The sequence below is a fragment of the Penaeus chinensis genome, chromosome 7, assembly GCF_019202785.1.
Source record: "Penaeus chinensis breed Huanghai No. 1 chromosome 7, ASM1920278v2, whole genome shotgun sequence".
NCBI classification, from domain to species: Eukaryota; Metazoa; Arthropoda; class Malacostraca; order Decapoda; family Penaeidae; genus Penaeus; species Penaeus chinensis.
In genome coordinates this window covers 34,297,286-34,317,285 of record NC_061825.1, presented here as the reverse complement: position 1 = coordinate 34,317,285, position 20,000 = coordinate 34,297,286, and the positions used below count along the sequence as shown (strand labels likewise).

At 39.7% G+C, this 20,000-nt stretch overlaps 2 protein-coding genes across 3 annotated transcripts in view; one reads left to right on the top strand and one right to left on the bottom strand.

Annotated features, from left to right (window-relative positions):
• LOC125027644 overlaps positions 1 to 4,679 on the top strand; it is a 26,333-nt gene extending 21,654 nt beyond the window's left edge. The window contains exons 13-19 of one of the 2 annotated variants that reach the window (XM_047616816.1): positions 1 to 101; positions 350 to 545; positions 997 to 1,145; positions 1,686 to 1,791; positions 2,009 to 2,218; positions 2,970 to 3,124; positions 3,600 to 4,679. The exon at positions 1 to 101 is cut by the window's left edge and continues 80 nt beyond it. In XM_047616816.1, the coding sequence (XP_047472772.1) occupies positions 1 to 101; positions 350 to 545; positions 997 to 1,145; positions 1,686 to 1,791; positions 2,009 to 2,218; positions 2,970 to 3,124; positions 3,600 to 4,328 (1,646 nt within the window). In that variant the 3' untranslated portion in view covers positions 4,329 to 4,679. Of the gene's footprint in view, positions 102 to 349; positions 546 to 996; positions 1,146 to 1,685; positions 1,792 to 2,008; positions 2,219 to 2,969; positions 3,125 to 3,599 lie in introns of those variants that run through there. The other variant, XM_047616817.1, reaches the window with a different exon arrangement.
• Positions 4,680 to 6,971: 2,292 nt separating this feature from the next.
• The window catches only part of LOC125026947, a 60,906-nt gene continuing 47,877 nt past the window's right edge, over positions 6,972 to 20,000 (bottom strand). Inside the window, exons 49-60 of the mRNA XM_047615552.1 lie at positions 14,908 to 14,992; positions 13,540 to 13,721; positions 13,168 to 13,314; positions 12,502 to 12,697; positions 12,305 to 12,375; positions 11,818 to 12,033; positions 11,057 to 11,229; positions 10,443 to 10,616; positions 9,692 to 9,822; positions 9,033 to 9,262; positions 8,518 to 8,782; positions 6,972 to 7,825 (exon numbers count right to left, since the gene is read on the bottom strand). Coding sequence (XP_047471508.1) covers positions 7,805 to 7,825; positions 8,518 to 8,782; positions 9,033 to 9,262; positions 9,692 to 9,822; positions 10,443 to 10,616; positions 11,057 to 11,229; positions 11,818 to 12,033; positions 12,305 to 12,375; positions 12,502 to 12,697; positions 13,168 to 13,314; positions 13,540 to 13,721; positions 14,908 to 14,992 — 1,891 coding nt within the window. The 3' untranslated portion in view covers positions 6,972 to 7,804. The remainder of the gene's footprint in view (positions 7,826 to 8,517; positions 8,783 to 9,032; positions 9,263 to 9,691; positions 9,823 to 10,442; positions 10,617 to 11,056; positions 11,230 to 11,817; positions 12,034 to 12,304; positions 12,376 to 12,501; positions 12,698 to 13,167; positions 13,315 to 13,539; positions 13,722 to 14,907; positions 14,993 to 20,000) is intronic.

Sequence of the window (20,000 nt, the reverse complement as noted above, 5' to 3'; positions counted from 1 at the left end):
AAGTTCAGATATCCAGTTACATAATGGAATCAAAGAGCACTATGTTTGGCGATTTTGAAATTGATTTGCAGGGAGCTCCAGAGCAAAGTTTAGTCTCAGAGGTTGTTATTGTTGTTATTATTATTATTATTTTCTTTAAATGTATGTGTGCTAGTGAGGAGATTGATCAAGTCTTGACAGGAAGAGTTCAACACTGGGTCTGCTTGAGGATATATCATGTACTTGAATTTAGTTGATGACTGAGAATGCAAGTATCTTCAGGTTCCTATCTACATACCTAATGATTAATATATTCTTTGTTGTTTGAGGTGAGATAAGTTCACTATTATTTTGTTCTCACCACCTGTAGAATGAGTGTGCAGAGGTTGAACAAGGAGAGTCAAACCCCATGGCAACCCTAACTAAAATTCTGCGAGGAGTGACGAAGGTGGAGAACAAGACTGAGAGGAGATTGAGGCTAACAGAAGTATTTAAGGAGTTGAGTAAAGGAGAGACTCTGAGGAAGACTGCAAGGAATTTCTCTAACATTGTCAGAGCTTTGAAAGGTATTTTTATTTTATTAAATTCTTTAAAGACTTATGTTTTCAAATAGCTATATTTTTAAAATGTTGAGCTTTAATAATACTTTTTTTTTCATCTTCCTCTCTTTTACAGCTTCACCTCTGTTCCCCTTTATTTTTATTTTTGTTAACCCATAAAGTGTGGCTTACTTTGTGATTTGTATCTATACGAGGTGGCTATATTGTCATCTTTTATTCTTTTACGAAATTGGAAAAAATTAGCATAAATGGATCAGAACTATAGCTTGTGGTAGAGTGCAGAGAAACAAAGAATCCTTGTTTTTATTTTCAGCTGCAAGGCAAAATGTATTTCTATATCAATATTATCTGTGTCATTATCATCATTGTTCTTGTTATAATTATCACAATTTAAATTTTTTATTACCATTATCAGCATTAATCTTTTATAGTTTTTCTCTTTCTGTCCATAAAATAGGCACAAACAACTTAACAGCTGCTGAAGAGGTCCTTGGTGAGCTTGGTGTGTCTCTGATGATAGAGTGCTCTGAGCAGTGTTGTGTGGCGGAGGCTGCATCAGTTGTCAGTGTGCTTCTTGAGAGTGATTTGTTAGTCAGTGCATATTTGGTAAATATAATAATTCTGAACTATATTTATATATATATTTCTACATAAATGTGCAATATACATTTACATGCATACTGTACAGTTTGAAAAAAAAACTGTCAGTATGACTACCTAGGTGCTCCTGGAATTCATTCAGAACTTAGAGGTGCAGTGTCACTGTAGGGTTGGTATTCTTTGCAGTGAGTACACCTTACTGTTTTACTGATGGGAGATATGTGCTCTACTATCCACACATTTTGCATTAAACAATTTGTGAAGTACACTTTGTGATATCACATGCAAAAACATTTGCTGTACTATTTTAATCAATTTAGCTTCTTGGCTGTATACTTGAAACAAATTGGGCTTATAGTATGAAACCTGATTTAACTAAGTTTTGATTAGATATGCCCATTCACACTACAAAGTGCACTCAATCTATTTGAAGTGGTAGCACTACTTGAAATAGTTAACCAGAGCAAGCAAGAGAGACCGTACACCAATCACTACTCCTCAAGAATTCACGTTCTTTGTTCTGCATTGATTTTTCATCCCCCACAGCCACTACAGAAGGAAATCCCTCCTTCAGAGCAAGCACTATCTGTGATGGCCCTGGAGGCACTACACTTGACAGAAGACTGGGACACTTTCATGAAAGTCTTGGATGGTAAAGCCTGCTTGTGCAGTGTTGGAATTAGACCCTAGTTTATGGATTTGCAAAATTCTTAGTATTTTATATTGATCTTCCTTCTTATTTTCAAGGATATTAGAAATTTAGCAAAATAATGGCTGTTAATATCAAAGCTCTCTGCGATTTTTCCACTGCTCTGACCCAGTACATGTTAGCTTCTGAAGTCAAGTTCATCTTTGATATGCTTTGACAGATGTGTACTGGTCTGGAGGCTCAGAGGATGTCCAAACAAAACTGAAATGCTTATCCAGGATACTCCAGTCTCTACTGGCATCATCAGTGCCAGTTGACTCCATCACACACATTGCAAGGCTTCAGAATGCAGTCAAGATCCTGGCTTCACTTGTCAAGTATTTTCGGTATGATGTCCAAATAATAAGGAATGAGTATGCTAAGATCATAGGTGCGTTTATGTTTTGCTTGTGTATCTCTTCATTTGAATGTATTTTATAATTTATGAATATATAGTAAATGGAAAAATGTATTTTGCATTTTTTGTGTACTCAATTTGACTTGGTTATGGCAAAGTAATAATGTTCCTGATTTCATGAACTTTTATAAATGTATGGGAAATTCCCTCTAAAACAAACAAACATACAAACAACAAAAAAAAATTATGTTGTTTTGGTTTAATCTAACATCATTTAACCCAAATCCAACGGCCATGGCATGTACATCCATGCCATGCCCACTGTGAGTTTACTTTGTTTTTACACATAGATGGCTACACTTGTACTAAATCACTAATCCACCAATTATGAGTACTGCCTGCCTCGCCTGTGCACCCTTTTGCTTGATTTTTGAAAACATTTTACGTTATCTTATATTGCTGTTACTAATGTCTATAATTATAATGTATATATTAAGAATAACACCATTGGTATTTTCTTGCCAATTTAAGGAAAGGTGAAAGCAGGTAAAGTCACAAGGTCTATTAATTGACTCCTTTGTGGCTAAGCACTAGTAGAACCATCTATTTGCAGAGACATTTCACCCCCCCCCCCCCCCCACACACACAAAATAAAAGATGAGCACAGCATTTCCCCAACAGCATTGAGTTAATTTTTGCACAACTCAGTTGAAATTAAGTGATAGTGCTATTCATATCTTTATTATTGTTATTATTTTATTACATCTTTCACAATCTTTAACAGATTTAGTCACTTTCTTTATCAAGACTTGGAAGTGTGTTAATGAATCCAAAGTCCCTACGCTGATAATGGAAGTAAAAACACTTGCTTTAGAGGCAAAGTCCTTTGGTATCGAAGTCCCTGAAGAAATTGAAGAAGCGGAGAGATTTTGTGTTTTGGTGAGTTTTTTTTAATGATTCTAGTTTTGTGGTGATGCGTGCTTGCAAGAGAGAGAGAGAAAGAGTAAGAGAAAGAGAAAGAGAAAAAGAGAGAGAACGAGAAAGAAAGCGAAAAAGTGAGAAAGAGAAAAAGAGAGTGAGAAAGAGAAAAAGGGAGAGAAAGAGAGAAAGAGAAAAAAAGAGAGAGTGATAGTGTGATTGTGAGTACAAGGGAAGCATTAAGGAAATAAAAAATCGTTGAATATTCAAGGAATGGAAAATCAAGTAAGGTCATGTGTGGACTAGTAATTAACTCCTTGACTTATTGACTCCTTAGCAGTTGGTTAAGAAGTACATGTCAAATAATTGAAAAATAATTGGTGCAATGAATTCAGTAAAATCTTTTAGACAAAAGATTTTTCTATATATATTGTTAAGAAGGGACATGTGACAATATTTTGTTTTGTCAGCTCAAAAGATTATCTTTTTTCAACAGGAAAGACGAGAGACTGACAACTTGCATATGGATGGACATATACAAAAGACTACAAGATTACAGCAAAATGTTAGCATTGAAGGAGAGTCTATTTTCAAGGGTCAGAAGAAGCCACATCAGCCTGTGTGTCATGTGAATAAAGGAGCACTCTGGAGACCTTGCAAACAGGATGTGGGAATGCTTGGGGGAAATTGCAAACCGGGATTGGCAATGCATGGCAAAAGTTACATGGAAATAAGAGACATCCAAGGAAAGTCCTTCCTCCAGGGGAGAGCAGTGCCTACTGCAGGTACCACCAGCATTTGGGACTTGCCAGAGGAGAGAGGACCCAGCATAACGGTATGCTTGCAAGGAAACAGTGATGCTAACATTGCAAGGAAGGTGGTCATGCATGGCCAAACAAGTCCGAGAATAGAGAAACGAAACCAGGCCCAAGCTCCCATTGGTAGCTATTCCACAATGGGGAGAAGTGGTTCCGGGAATAGACAGGTATACCCTTCAGTATCACCAAACACGCAAGTCAGAAGACTCAGGATGGAAATGCAGAATCCGTCAGGGCTTGTAGGGAGGGCCAGGCAGCAGTCGGCCAAAAGACTGACAACTTCACACAACTCAGTAGAAGCAAACCCAGGAAGTGAGTTCCTCAGCAAGGGCTCCAAGAGGTTTAGGAAGGCAAAGTACAAGGGGAGCAAAAGACAGTTGCTGAGACTGGCACTCAGTGATGATTGAAGAGGGGATTAAAGTATGATAATTGTGATGAATAGAATAGATTTAGTGAAAATATATGAGTATTTTTCTGGGGGTAAAAATTGTTTTCCTTTTTATTATTATTATTATTTTTTTTTTTTTCAAAAATAGATATATACAGATTGTATTAGATTGTGAAGTATTATATATGCCTATATAATATAATGATAAGTATTAGAAAGATGATTACTTTTGCCTTTCTCCTCTGCCATTGCTTACATCTCCTTTTCCTCTGTCTTCCCTCCCTTCTTCTTTTCCTCTCTTTTGTCTCTTCTCACCTTTCTCTTGTTCCTCTTCCCTCACATCTTTCTCTCTTCTTTTCCTCCCTCCTCTCTCTATGGTTTTCCTCTTCTTTCTTCCTTTTCCACAATTACCTCTTTCTCTTCCTGTTCTCCTAATCTTTCCTCCTCCTCTTTTTCATCCATATGTCATTCCTCCTCCTCCTCTTCCTCCTCCTCCTCTGTTTCTCTTTCTCCTCCTCCTCCTCCTCCTCCTCTGTTTCTCTTTCTCCTCCTCCTCTTCCTCTTCCTCTGTTTCTCTTTCTCTTTCTCCTCCTCCTCTTCCTCTGTTTCTCTTTCTCCTCCTCCTCTTCCTCTGTTTCTCTTTCTCTTTCTCCTCCTCCTCTTCCTCTGTTTCTCTTTCTCCTCCTCCTCCTCCTCTTCCTCTGTTTCTCTTTCTCTTTCTCCTCCTCCTCTTCCTCTGTTTCTCTTTCTCTTTCTCCTCCTCCTCTTCCTCTGTTTCTCTTTCTCCTCCTCCTCCTCCTCTTCCTCTGTTTCTCTTTCTCCTCCTCCTCCTCCTCTTCCTCTGTTTCTCTTTCTCCTCCTCCTCTTCCTCTGTTTCTCTTTCTCCTCCTCCTCTTCCTCTGTTTCTCTTTCTCTTCTCCTCCTCCTCTTCCTCTGTTTCTCTTTCTCCTCCTCCTCTTCCTCTGTTTCTCTTTCTCCTCCTCCTCCTCCTCTTCCTCTGTTTCTCTTTCTCCTCCTCCTCTTCCTCTGTTTCTCTTTCTCCTCCCCCTCTTCCTATGTTTCTCTTTCTCCTCCTCCTCTTCCTCTATTTCTCTTTCTCCTCCTCCTCTTCCTCGGTTTCTCTTTCTCCTCCTCCTCTTCCTCTGTTTCTCTTTCTCCTCCTCCTCTTCCTCTGTTTCTCTTTCTCCTCCTCCTCTTCCTCTGTTTCTCTTTCTCCTCCCCCTCTTCCTATGTTTCTCTTTCTCCTCCTCCTCTTCCTCTATTTCTCTTTCTCCTCCTCCTCTTCCTCGGTTTCTCTTTCTCCTCCTCCTCTTCCTCGGTTTCTCTTTCTCCTCCTCCTCTTCCTCTGTTTCTCTTTCTCCTCCTCCTCTTCCTCTGTTTCTCTTTCTCCTCCCCCTCTTCCTATGTTTCTCTTTCTCCTCCTCCTCTTCCTCTATTTCTCTTTCTCCTCCTCCTCTTCCTCGGTTTCTCTTTCTCCTCCTCCTCTTCCTCGGTTTCTCTTTCTCCTCCTCCTCTTCCTCTGTTTCTCTTTCTCCTCCTCCTCTTCCTCTGTTTCTCTTTCTCCTCCTCCTCTTCCTCTGTTTCTCTTTCTCCTCCTCCTCTTCCTCTGTTTCTCTTTCTCCTCCTGCTCCTCCTCTTCCTCTTCCTCTGTTTATCTTTCTCCTCCTGCTCCTCCTCTTCCTCTGTTTATCTTTCTCCTCCTGCTCCTCCTCTTCCTTTGTTTCTCTTTCTCCTCCTCCTCCTCCTCTTCCTCTGTTTCTGTTTCTCTTTCTCCTCCTCCTCCTCCTCTTCCTCTGTTTCTCTTTCTCCTCCTCCTCTTCCTCTATTTCTCTTTCTCCTCCTCCTCTTCCTCTGTTTCTCTTTCTCTTTCTCCTTCTCCTCCTCCTCTTCCTCTGTTTCTCTTTCTCTTTCTCTTTCTCCTCCTCCTCTTCCTCTATTTCTCTTTCTCCTCCTCCTCTTCCTCTGTTTCTCTTTCTCCTCCTCCTCTTCCTCTGTTTCTCTTTCTCCTCCTCCTCTTCCTCTGTTTCTCTTTCTCCTCCTCCTCTTCCTCTGTTTCTCTTTCTCCTCCTCCTCTTCCTCTGTTTCTCTTTCTCCTCCTCCTCTTCCTCTGTTTCTCTTTCTCCTCCTCCTCTTTCCCCTGTTTCTCTTTCTCCTCCTCCTCTTCTTCTGTTTCTCTTTCTCCTCCTCCTTCTCCTGTTTCTATTTCTCCTCCTCCTCCTCCTCTATTTCTTCTTCGCATATGTTTCACCTTCTGTTTCTCCTCTCATTTCCATTTCCTTTATTTTTTTTTAATGCAATAAGAGTTTATTTTGTTCCTAGTCATTTGCATTTAGATGACTAATGATAAATTAATAATTATTTTTATTTCCATTGTCATCTTTCTTCTATGTATATGTTTGTATATAAATGCTGATAATTTTTGTAGCCTACAGCAAGAAATTTATATTGGTTTTCAGACCCTTTTGCTTTCTTTGAACCTGGCTTTTTATGTTTAATTATATCCATCTGTATGTATGTGTCAGTTGTTTTTGCAGTGTAAAACAAGAATAGTATATTGTTTTTGCATACTTGTTTTTTTTTCTAACTTGCACCTACATTGTTGTAGTTTCTTATGTTTATTATTATTATTCATATTATTGTTCAGGAGAAATCACTTCAAAGCTCATGGATTCTGCTTTATTTCAATGCTTCAAAAAATGCCTAACTTAGAAATACATTTTATAACCCAAGTACACTGTCTATCACACTTATGATTATTGGTGTAATTTGATGAAAAACTAACATTGCTCAGGAAACAAACATATAGATATGTATGTATGTATATATATATATTGAGTATATACTATTCTATTATTATATATTATCTTTGGTATATAGATACAGTATTTTATTGTTTGTCAGACTTAGACCTAGACAAGGCACTTCATGCAGGGCACTAAATATCACAGGGTGTATAATGTAGTTGAGCCTTCATATATATATATGTAATTTTACCTTTTTTCATATAAAATACTTCTTACTTTTTTGCTCAACATATCACATTTACAGCTTTATGATTGTTTACTTATTACATTGTTTATCAATTTGCTTCATAAGGGACTGATTTAAATGACTTTTCTTTGCTGGTAAGTATGTGCATAAAAAATGTATTGTTAAATTATCCTCTAATAATGTAAAAGGGATATAATAATGATTAAAGGGAAGGGAAAATGTTTAAATTAAGATACTAAGTAAATAGGACTTGTACTGCTGAACCTCCATTTAAAGGGAGCACGTCAGAAATTATTAGGAGTGTGAATGTGTGTGTGTGTGTACCTGTGAGTAAGTGGGTACCCTCACCCACTTACAGGCGTGAATGTGTGTATGCTTGCATTTCTGTCACCATGTCAAGAATAGCTGAATGTCTTCATAACAGAGTCTAGCAAATAACTTTTCCTTTTCATCATAAGCATACTGATTCCTACAAACGGTTTCTGTGTAGACGAGGGTTTCTCCTTACACATTATCTAATGCAGCCTGAAAAGAAGTTGCAGTGATTGATTATTATATCCTGTTTTCTTGTATTTAGAATATAGTTAGAATAAGTACTTTAATCTTTTTAAGTACACGAAAACATGTTAGTTTTGTAAGTAATCTGCATACAGTTTCCCAGTTATCTATTTTTCCATCCATTCTTATCTCTGCATCTATCTACCTATTAATTTATATTTATATATAAGCTTATCTAGCTCTCTCTTTCAATTTATCTTTGTCTGTCTGTCTGTCTATATACGTATATATTTATGTAATCTGTTTATCTATCAATTTATTCTACCTACCTACCCACCTACTTACCTGCCTCCTACCTACCCACCTACCTACCCACCTACCTACCTACCAGTCTTTTTATCTACCTAACTGCCCACCTCTCTATTTATATACCTGTCTGCTTACCTACCTACCTACCTTTCTACCTGTCTCTGTCTACATCTGTCTGTCTATCTACCTGCGTATTTATCTATAAATCTACCTGTTTATTTATTTATCTGGCTTCTATTTATGTATAATTTATCTGTCTGTATGTTTATAGGCCTATTTATCTATATTTACCTGTCGCTCTATCTATCTCTTTCTATCAATCTACCTTTCTACCAATCTTCAAAATTTCTAGTTAATGACACGCTTCTGCCAGTCTAAAAATGACCATTTTTTTACTCGAAGAAACTCACCTGGACCTGATTAGTGGCTCTTGGACCGCTGTACAGGTCACCAAGATCTTCTCCTCCTCCTCCTCCTCCTCCTCCTTCTGTTCTTTCTCCCACTCCGCTACCAAACCGGGCTCCGCTACGTGGCTTTGCGCTGTTGGGAGTGGCGGAGTTACCCCTCCCGTTGGGGTAGCTGTTCTTGCCGCGGTAGAAGGATGACTTGAGAGCGTCCTTGTTGGTGACGTCGAGGCTCCCGGCGAAGTAGACGTCGTTCAGGTAGTCGAGGAACCTGTGAGTGGGAGGAAAGGAGGGGGGGCCGGGGCGAGGCGGGGTTAGAGGGGGTGTGGTGGGGGATGGGAGGGGGGCGGGGTCGTGCGTTTTATTGGGTGTGATAATACCATAAGAAAAGAGAAAAGAATATATATTTTTTTTGTCTTGTTTCACGGGTATTCAAGTTAGGACGCTGTGAAGAAAAAAAAAATAGATCAAGAAAATGATCCCAAAGAGAGAGAGAGAGAGAAAAAAAAAATACTCCTTACTTGTCCACTTTATTGGGAAGTTCTCTGACTTTGTCGTTCCCTGCTCCCTCGTCAGCGCCCTCTCCGCCGCCGTGGGGGTCGTTGGGGGATTGGCCGGAGGAGGAGGTCGTGGTCTCGAGGGCCGGGGACACCTGCGCTGGGAGCCCGAGGCCGAGGTACGTGCTGAAGCGACCCCACACGAACGCCACCATCTCGTACTCGTTCGGCTGCTTCATCATGTCGTACTTCACCTGCGGTTTTTATTTTATGTTAGTGTAATGTTGATTTCGCCTGTTTTATTATTATTATTATTATTTTCATGGGATTGTATTACGTTGTTGACTTCACATGTGTTTTAATTGTATTTCTTTTTTTTTGTTATTAATTAACAGGATGTGAATAACTTGTGAATGACTTGTTTGCCTTATAGTTTGTTAGATTTCTTTATAATTTCGTCAGTGGCGAAAAAGGGAAGGGGGATTAATAAAAATAAATAATAATTAATAATTAGGAGAGGGGAAGGGAGGTAGGTAGATGGGTTATGAAAAGAGAAAGCAAAGAGAAAAGAAGGAAAAGACACTAGAGATAGAAAAAAAACAACAACGTACTTAAAACGTCCCACATTTCACACACCCTAAAAAGAAGAAGAAAAAAAAAAAAAAAAAGCCGCAGCATCTCACCTGTTGGAAAGCCTTGATGATGAGAGTAAGGAGCAGGTTGACCAGAACCCACGAGTTGCACAGCACGAACACGAAGAACATGATGGGCACAATGTCCGACGCCTTCTTCATCTCCTCGAACTGGAATTTGCCTTTAAAATGAAAAAGAAGGAGGGGATGATAACGAAAGACGATGCAAGAGGCAGGAGTGAATGATATTGGAAAAGAGGGAAAGTAAGCTATGTTACGTGTACTAAAATTGTAATATTTGGAAACCCTAATGTTTTAAACTTACCGAGTCGTGGAAATTCGAATAATTTATACATTTATATTCTTTTTTCTTTATTTGTTTTCAGTAAAGTGACAATATATGAAGAGAACGCGACAATTTTGTACATGACCGACAAATGTGAAAGAATAGACACTGCATCTATATCAGATTTGCCCGAAAGTAGAAAAAAAAGGAAATCATAGACGGTATCACAGGAACGACTCTTAACAGTTAAAGATGTATTACTGTTATTTTATGATTTTGTCGTGTGTGTGTGTGTGTGTGTGTGTGTGTGTGTGTGTGTGTGTGTGTGTGTGTGTGTGTGTGTGTGTGTGTGTGTGTGTGTGTGTGTGTGTGTGTGTGTGTGTGTGTGTGTGAGAGAGAGAGAGAGAGAGAGAGAGAGAGAGAGAGAGAGAGAGAGAGAGAGAGAGAGAGAGAGAGAGAGAGAGAGAGAGAGAGAGAGAGAGAGAGAGAGAGAGAGAGAGAGAGAAGGCCACTTACCGAGCATCATACTGAAGCACGTTTCCACCGCCGTAACGAAGTTGTAGAAACCTTCCATGTACTTGTTGAGAAGCAGGAAGAACATCGCCACGAAGGAGAAGAAGCAGAGGAAGAAGGCCATGAGGAAACCGCTGAGATCGTCCCAACACTGCTTCAGAGTGGCGGACAGAACACCTGTGTGACGTCACGGAAGGGGGGTTTGATTACTTTTTTGACGGTTGGGCCCGGGGTGGGAGGTGGGGGGGCGTTAAGTATATTTGAAGACGGTTTTTTGGTCAGTATAGTGTTGCTATGGATTAAGATCTGACTAGATTAAAGACTGAACTAAAATGAAAGAAATATATGGGAAGAAATTCATATTTCGCACTTTATTATAACAACAACAACAATAATGATAATGACAATGCTACTACTAATAATAATTATAATGATAATAAAAAACTAATAAGGAAAAAAAATCAGCAACAACATCAACAATTATAATACTACTACTAATAATAATGATTGTAATAATAAGAAAACAACCATAATAAAAACAATAACAACAACAACAATAGTAATAACTAATCAAAAAAACATAATAAAAAACAACAACAACAAATCCTCGAACTGACCCATCCTCTTGTTAAACCTCAGCAATTTAATGAACTTGAGCGTCCCCACGAACACCACGAATCCGACGATGTATCCGTAGAGTTCGTCCAACGAGGCGGCATACTGGAGGCGGACGTACCCGTTTCCGTACGTCTTGTGGAACGTCTCGAGCACTTGGTAGGTGGCGTAGTACCTAAGGGGGGGGGGGGGGAGAAGGATTTTGTCATGGAGGGGGGGAGGGGGGAGAGGGGGAGAGAAGGATTTGTCATGAGAACAAGTGCGCTGTGCATTATGTTTATTGGCACTGGTATTGGTGTTATTGTTAGTATTATCGTCAACATTATTTTTATTACTACTACTACTACTACTATTATCATTATTATAATTATTGTTATTGTTATAATTATTGTTATAATTATTGTTATAATTATTGTTATTATTATTGTTATTATTATTGTTATTATTATTGTTATTATTATTGTTATTATTATTGTTATTATTATTGTTATTATTATTGTTATTATTATTATTATTATTGTTATTATTATTGTTATTATTATTATTATTATTATTATTATTATTATTATTATTATTATTATTATTATTATTATTATTATTATTATTATTATTATTATTATTATTATCATTATCATTATCATTCATCATCATCATTACTACTACTACTACTATCATTATTATCATTATTTGTATTATCAACGTTATTATCATTATCATTATTGTTATTCTATTATTTAAACTGTCACCCACACCCCACCCTCACCTCAATCCATAAACCGCAATGGCCCAATAGCAGGCGATGATGATGGCGATCTCGGCATACGACCAGTAGTTCTTGAAGTAGTCCACCCTCATGCGGTATATAAGACGCGCTTCCCGCCCCGTGAAGTACAGGACGAAGAGGATGAAGGCGGCCTCGCAGGCGTAGATGAAGAAGCCGAAGTTGTCGTGGTGTTGGATCAAGCGGATGCCTTCGAATCTGCGGCGGGGGAGGACGGTGAGAGGGGGAAAAGGGAGGGGAGGGAGGAGAGGAGGTGGAGAGGGAGGAGAAAGGGAGTGATATAAAAGAAAAGAGAGAAGGAGAAACAGAGAGATAATAAAGATATAAAGAAAGAGCAGAGTGAATAATTGACATAAGCAATCCAACTCGTACCTCATTTCCGGAATAAGTCAAAATAACCCCCCCACCCAAAAAAAAAAAAAAAAAAGTACGCATCAAAACCCCACCTCCACAGTATTTTCAACCTCACCTGAAATGCGGCGTGATCCCTCCTCCCGGTGTGAATTCCGCCATGATGATCGAAGTCCCGAAGAGGTTCACCTGAACGGAACAGAAAATTAGCACCAATCCCCCACCAGAATCCCCACTCGAGAACTGCAAGACGAGAACTCAATCCCCCACCAATAATCCACAATCCCCACCACCAATCCCCACCATTTCTCCCACCTGAGAGTTATACGACGAGAACTCGATGAGAACCGCCCTCGTGCTCCCGTCGATCCAGTTATTGGCTTCGAGGTACTCAAAATTCTGCAGGACCTCGTCGGTGGGTCCTCTCAGGTGGATGACGTAGCCCCCGCCGCTGTACCAGTCCCGGTTGCCCCACACAGGTAGGCTCTGCAGGTCCCACGCCGAGCTGTACCTGTAGGGGTCAAAGGGGAGAAGGTGTGGGGTGAGGTAATGCTAAGGGAGAGGGAGAGGGAAAGGGAAAGGGAGGGAGAGAGGGAGAGAGGGAGAGAGGGAGAGAGGGAGAGGGAGAGGGAGAGGGAGAGGGAGAGGGAGAGGGAGAGGGAGAGGGAGAGAGAGAGAGAGAGGGAGAGGGAGAGGGAGAGAGAGAGAGAGAGAGAGAGGAGAGAGAGAGAGAGAGGGAGAGGGAGAGGGAGAGGGAGAGGGAGAGGGAGAGAGAGAGAGAGAGAGAGAGAGAGAGAGAGAGAGAGAGAGAGAGAGAGAGAGAGAGAGAGAGAGAGAGAGAGAGAGAGAGAGAGAGAGAGAGAGAGAGAGAGAGAGAGAGATTGAGAGAGATTGGTACAGGTGTTGGATAAGTTAGAATGACACGGTTGGTACAGGTGGTAGAAGGAGGTTATGATGGTGCAGGTATTGAAGTTCCCTCACCTGAACTCTCCCTTACGACAGGCCTTGGAGTTCTTGGTCCTCTCCGTCGGCAGGTTCCAGCCCACGCAATAGTCCTCGTTGTCCTCGTTCACGAGACTCGAGAAGCTGCTGCAGTTGGTGGTGACGGTCCTCATGGCCGACGGCACTCTGGGCGGCGAGAAGGGGGACAGAAGGGGTGAGTGCGTTATGTGGTAGGGTTTTTTTGGGGGGTGAACTGTGGCGAACTGTGCGCGTGTGATGATAATGAGGGTATTCACAATCACTTTACCCATTCCTTCATTTTTTTTTTTTTTTTTTTTTTTTTACTTTATACTCACTTTTGACCGTCTTACACTCTTTTTTTTTTTTACTCACCCACCCAAGTCCCCTTACCTGCAATTATTCTTTCTCGCCCGTATCTGCCTGATGATGGCGTAACCCATGATCCTGTTACACCAGTCATTCAGAAAACCTCGGAGGCTGTACGGAGGTTTGCCGTTGTAGAGAGTGTCGGCGCGGAGGTCTGTCATGAGCCCGTGGTTGAGGTAGAACCAGAACATGTTGGCGTTGGAGACCTGTGTGGGAGAGAGGGAGAGAGGGGAATTCGTGAGTGGGGGAGGTGAGTAAACAAACGAAAAAGGAAGAGGGAGAGGCAAAGAGAGAGACAGAGGGAAAAAGGATGAAGAAGAGGGAGAGGCAAAGAGAGAGGCAGAGGGAAAAAGGATGAAGAAGAGGGAGAGGCAAAGAGAGAGACAGGGAAAAGGGATGAAGAAGAGGGAGAGGCAAAGAGAGAGACAGGGAAAAAGGATGAAGAAGAGGGAGAGGCAAAGAGAGAGACAGGGAAAAAGGATGAAGAAGAGGGAGAGGCAAAGAGAGAGACAGGGAAAAAGGATGAAGAAGAGGGAGAGGCAAAGAGAGAGACAGGGAAAAAGGATGAAGAAGAGGGAGAGGCAAAGAGAGAGACAGGGAAAAAGGATGAAGAAGAGGGAGAGGCAAAGAGAGAGACAGAGGGGAAAAAGGATGAAGAAGAGGGAGAGGCAAAGAGAGAGACAGAGGGAAAAAGGAAGAAGAAGAGGGAGAGGCAAAGAGAGAGACAGGGAAAAAGGATGAAGAAGAGGGAGAGGCAAAGAGAGAGACAGGGAAAAAGGATGAAGAAGAGGGAGAGGCAAAGAGAGAGACAGAGGGGAAAAAGGATGAAGAAGAGGGAGAGGCAAAGAGAGAGACAGAGGGGAAAAAGGAAGAAGAAGAGGAAGAAACTGAGGAAGAAATTAATAAAAAGGGAAGGAAATAAGCGAGAGGAGGAGGGTGAAGGAGGAAAACGTGGGCTGATGTAGTACGAGAACACGTTGGCGTTGGAGGTCTTTGCGGGAGGGAAGGAGGGACAGAGTGGAGGTCGTGAGTAGAAGCAGGCAAGGGAAGGATAAAGGTAAGAGGAAGGAGAGAAGCTATATGGAGAAGGAGGAGGAGGAGGAGAAACAGAAAAAAAAAAAAAAAAATGCTAGTGAAAAAAGAACTGGAGGAAGATGGAAACCGAAGGGGGTATGATTTGCTAAAAGAACACGGCTCAATTACACTTATGGAGGTAAATATATATACATTTACCTCCATGTAACCAAGTTTATATAAACAAATCAGAAAGTAACAGAAACAGGTGAAAAGTACCGAAAAGAGATAGAACAATAAGAAAAAAAAAAAAAACAATTGGCATTACAAAATACTATCGCAAGAAAAATGCAAACCGAGGAGGTGCTACACACATACCCTTGAGTAGTCCGTTCCGTCCAGCGCTCCTTCGTGGATAAACGCTTCTCTCAAGGTCTTCTGCATGTAGAAAGCGTTCGGATCTCTGAGAAAAAAAAAAAAAAAAAAAATGATAGTAATATATAAATGCATGTATTATTTTAAAAGTCAATAAGTTTAGGGACTCGAATGCGTTGGTGTAATGGCTTACAAGCAAGGATAGGAAGTGTTAAAAAGGTTATAAGACAACGTGTCTCAATTAACATGAATGTGGTGTTAAAACCATTTTAAAAACAGGGATCGGATGTATAAAGAATATGTAAACACTTCGAAAGGTGGATATATATATGTGTGTGTGTGTGTGTGTGTGTGTGTGTGTGTGTGTGTGTGTGTGTGTGTGTGTGTGTGTGTGTGTTTGTGAGTGTGTGTGTGTTGTGTGGGGGGGCGTTATGTCTATATTAAGACGGTTTTTTGGTCAGTTTATGTTTTCTATGGATGAAGATCGACTAATTAAAGACGAACTAAAATGAAAGAAATATATGGGAAGCAATCATATTTCGCACTTGATTATAACAACAACAAGCAATAATGATAATGACAATGCTACGACTACTAATAATAATTATAATTTTTTGAATAATAAAAAACTAATAAGGAAAAAAAATCAGCAACAACATCAAACAGCTTATAATACTACTACAATAATAATGATTTGTAATAATAAGAAAACAACCATAATAAAAAACAATAACAACAACAACAATAGTAAAACTAATCAAAAAAACATATAATAAAAAACAACAACAACAAATCCTCGAACGGACCCATCCTCTTGTTAAACCTCAGCATTTTTAATGAACTTGAGCGTCCCTCACGAACACGCACGAAGTCCGAGATGTATTCCGTAAGGAGTCGTCCCAACGAGGCGCATACAGGAGTCGGACGTACCCTTTCCGTACGTCTTGGTGGAATGCGTCGCGAGCACTTGGTAGGTGGCGTAGTACCTAAGGGGGGGGGGGGAGAAGGATTTTGTCAGGGAGTGGGGAGAAAAGGGGGGGATAGAGGTGGGAGAGAAGGATTTGTCATGAAAACAAGTCGATGTGCATTATGTTGTATTGGACTTTGTATTTGGGTGTTATTGTTATATTGATCGTCCAAACATTATTTTATTACTACTACTATTAATTTACTAACTACTAACGTTACTGACTATTAGCATTATTTATCAGTTATTGTTTATAATGATTTGTTATAAATTCATTTGTTATTATTATTGTTATTAATCTATTGTTATTATTATTTGGTTATTATTATTGTTATATATTATTGTTATTATTGATTGTTATTAGTATTGTTATTATTATTGCTTATTATTATTGTTATTATATTGTTATATTAATTGTTATTGATTATTTGTTATTATTATTGTATTATTATTGTTATTATTATTGTTGTTATTATTAATTATTAATTATTATTATTAATTATTATTATTATTTTAATTATGATTAATTATTAATGTATTATTATTATTATTATTATTAATCTCATCATCATCATTACTACTACTACTTACTATCATTTATTAGCATTATTAGTATATCAAACGTTATATCATCTACATTATTGTTTATTTTCTGATTATTGTAAAACCTGTCACCCACACGAACCACCCACCCTCACCTCGGCCTCACCCACTCAAATCCATAAACCGCAAAAAATTGCCCAATAGCAGGCGATGATGATGGCGATCCTCGAGCCTACGACCAGTAGTTCTACTGGAAGTAGGTCCATACCCTCATAGCGTAATTATTAAAAGACGCGCTTTATCCCTCCCGCCCCCGTGACGGATACAGGAAGAAGGAGGATGAAGGGAGGCCTCCGCAGGCGTAGAATGAAGAAGGAAGAAGCCGAAGTTGTCGTGGTGTTGGATCAGCGATGGCAATTCGAATCTGCGGCGGGGGAGGAGGACGGTGAGACGGGGGAAAAGGGAAGGGAGGAGGTGAGGAGGTGGAGAGAAGGAGGAGAAAGGAGTGAATATAAGAAAAAGGAGAGAAGGAGAAAACAGAGAGATATAAGGTTGTAAGAAAAGAGCAGAGTGATAATGACATAATAAAAAGCGAAATCCAACTTCTACCTCATTTGTCCGGAATAAGTCAAAATAACCCCCCACCCACACATTCATATCACTCAACCCCACTTCTACTCTTCCTCTCAACCCTAACTCATCCATCATAATCATGAATAGAGCCTCACTCCAAAACCTAAACAAGATAACAAAATAATAACAGACACACTAAAAAATCACGCTAACATCTCTCTCTCTCTCAAAAAAATATTATATATGTAGCGCGCTAAAGCTCACAAGCTACAGTCGAGAGAGATCTGCAAGAGAAGATAAATGTTTTTGAGGAGGTGGTGAAAATAAGAAATCAAAAGGTGGTGTTTTAAGATTGATGTGCGTGAAAGTTGTGGGGAAAAATGGTAAGTTATGTTTTTGGTGAGTAATGGTTATAATTAAAAAGAAAGGAGTAAAAACACACACAAAATAAAAGTACTAATGTAGGAGTGTTTAGGATTGTAAGTGTTAGATTGAAAAATTATTTTGAAATATTGGAAAATAATTAATGAGGTACATACAATTTATAACGAAATTAAGTGTGGGATGTTGTTTAAGAAGATTATTAAAGGCGAGTGAGGAGAGTGGTTTGGGAATTAAAGCGCGAGCCGTAGTGAGAGAGAGAGTGAGTTAAAAGAAAATAAAAATACTCATTTCAGATATACTGTAAAAAAAATCACGTGTTACTAAAAACCGAGCGAGTAAAAGAGGGAGGAGAAAGGGGGTGTGGAATGGTGGTTGTGTGCGAGAGCTGAGTGAGTGCGGTTTACTATCTATTCTCTCTATATATAAAATTATTAACATCTAAAGTTGTGATAGTATGAAACTATAAGGTGAATGGATTGGGAGAAAGAATCTTCAATTTGTATGGGTGGTAGGTGGAATAATGAAAAAAGAAGGAGGGGTGGGTGGGGGGGGTGTTTTTTAATGGTAAAAAGGGTGATCTCTCTATATCTATCTTGGTATATTTCTATATGTATAGGTTTAGTTCTTATTTGTATGTATATTTACTAAGATATTTGTTTTTAATTTATTGACAATTAAATATCTATTTTGTAAAATAGATTTGACTTATATATAGTAATGTTTTCGGTGGAGACAAGGAGAGTGAGATTAGTTGTATTTAGAGAGATTCTGTATAATATAAGGATAAAAGTTAGTTTTAGTGTTTGGATAAAATATTATAAATTAATAATATGTAGATTTTGGGTGTGGAGGTTTTTTTTGTTTTTTTTTGTGTTTGTTTTTTTGTTTTTTTTTTTTGGTGTTTTTTTTGTTTTTTTTTTTTTTTTTTTTGGGTGTTGTTTGTGTTTTTTTTTTTTTTTGTGGTTTTTTTTTTTTATTTGTTTGATGTTTTTTGTTTGTGTTTTTGTTGTTGTTTTTGGTTATGGGGTGTTGGTTTTTATTTATTGGGTGGTCTGGCTGAAGTGGTATGTATGGGGCAAGTATGGAAGTTCCAGCTCCTGATCTCCCTTTACGACAGCCTTGGAGTTCGTGGTCCTCTCCGTCGGCAGGTTCCGGCCGCACGCAATAAGTCCCTCGGTGTACGTTCCCTCGTTTCACGATAGACTCGAGAAGCTGCTGCAGTTGGGGGTGTTCGGTTCCCCTCGATGCCGACGGCACGCTGGCGGGGCGAGAAGGACAGAAGGGGTGAGGGAGGGTTAGTGGGGAGGGGGGGTGGGGGGTGTATCGGTGGCAACTGTGCGCGTGTGTTGTAATCGATGGTAGCATCAAGCTCGGTTCCCTTGCCTTGCCTTCTGTTGGGTGTTGGGTTTTTTTTTTTTTTGTTTTTTTTACTGTATACTCACTTTTGACACGTCTTGACACTCTTTTTTTTTGGTTTTACTCTCCCTCCCAAGGTCCCTTACCCTTGGCAATTATTTTCTTTTTCCTCGCCGTACTTCAGCCGGATGATGGCTGTTATGACCCTGACCTGTACAAACCAGTCATTTCAGACAAAACCTCGAGGCTGTATGGAGGTTTGTGCCGTTGTAGAGAGTGTCGCGCGGGAGGTCTGTCATGTGCCCGTGGTTGAGGTAGAACCAGAAACTTTTGGCTCGTTGGAGACTAAGGGAAAGAGGGAGAGGAAAAGAGGAGACAGAGGGAAAAAGGAAAGAGAAAGGGAGAGGCAAAGAAGGAGACGGGAAAAAAAGGAAAGAAAGGGGAGGCAAAGAGAGGGGGAAAAAAACCGGAAAAGGGGATGAAGAAGAGGGGAAGGCAAAGAGAGAGCAGAGGGGAAAAAGGATGAAAAGGGGGAAGGGGCAAAAGAAGACAGGGGGGAAAAAGGAAGAAGAAAGGGGAAAAAACTGAGAAAAATTAATAAAAGGGGGAAGGAAATAAGCGAAGGAGGGGGGGTAAAAGGAGGAAAAACGTGGGCGGTTACGAGAACACTTTGGGCGTTGGAGGCTTTGCGGGGGGGAAGGAGGGACAGATGGGGGTCGTGAGTAGAAGCGGCAAGGGAAGGGAAAAAGGGAAGAGGAAGGAGAGAAACTATATGGAGAAAGGAGGAGGGGAGAAACAAAAAAAAAAAAAAAAAAACTGTGAAAAAAGAACGGAGGAAGATGGAAACCGAAGGGGTATGTTTTGCTAAAAGAAAAACGGCTAAATTACACTTATGGGGGTAAATATATTACTTTCCCTCCATGAACCCAAATTTATAAAAAACAATCAGAAAAAAACAAAACAGTGAAAAGTACCGAAAAGGATAGAACAATAAGAAAAAAAAAAAAAAAAAAAAAAAATTTGGGGCTTAAAAAATACTACCAAAAAAAATGAAAAACCGAGGGGGTGCTACCACCCCCTTGAGTGGGGTCCTTTCCGTCCAGGCCTCCTTCGTGGATAAACGCTTCTTAAAGGTTTCTGCATGTAGAAAGCGTTGGGATCTCGAAAAAAAAAAAAAAAAAAAAAAAAATTATAGTAATATATAAATGCATGTATTATTTTAAAAGTCAAAAAATTTTAGGGACTCGATGCGTTGGTGTAATGGCTTCAAGAA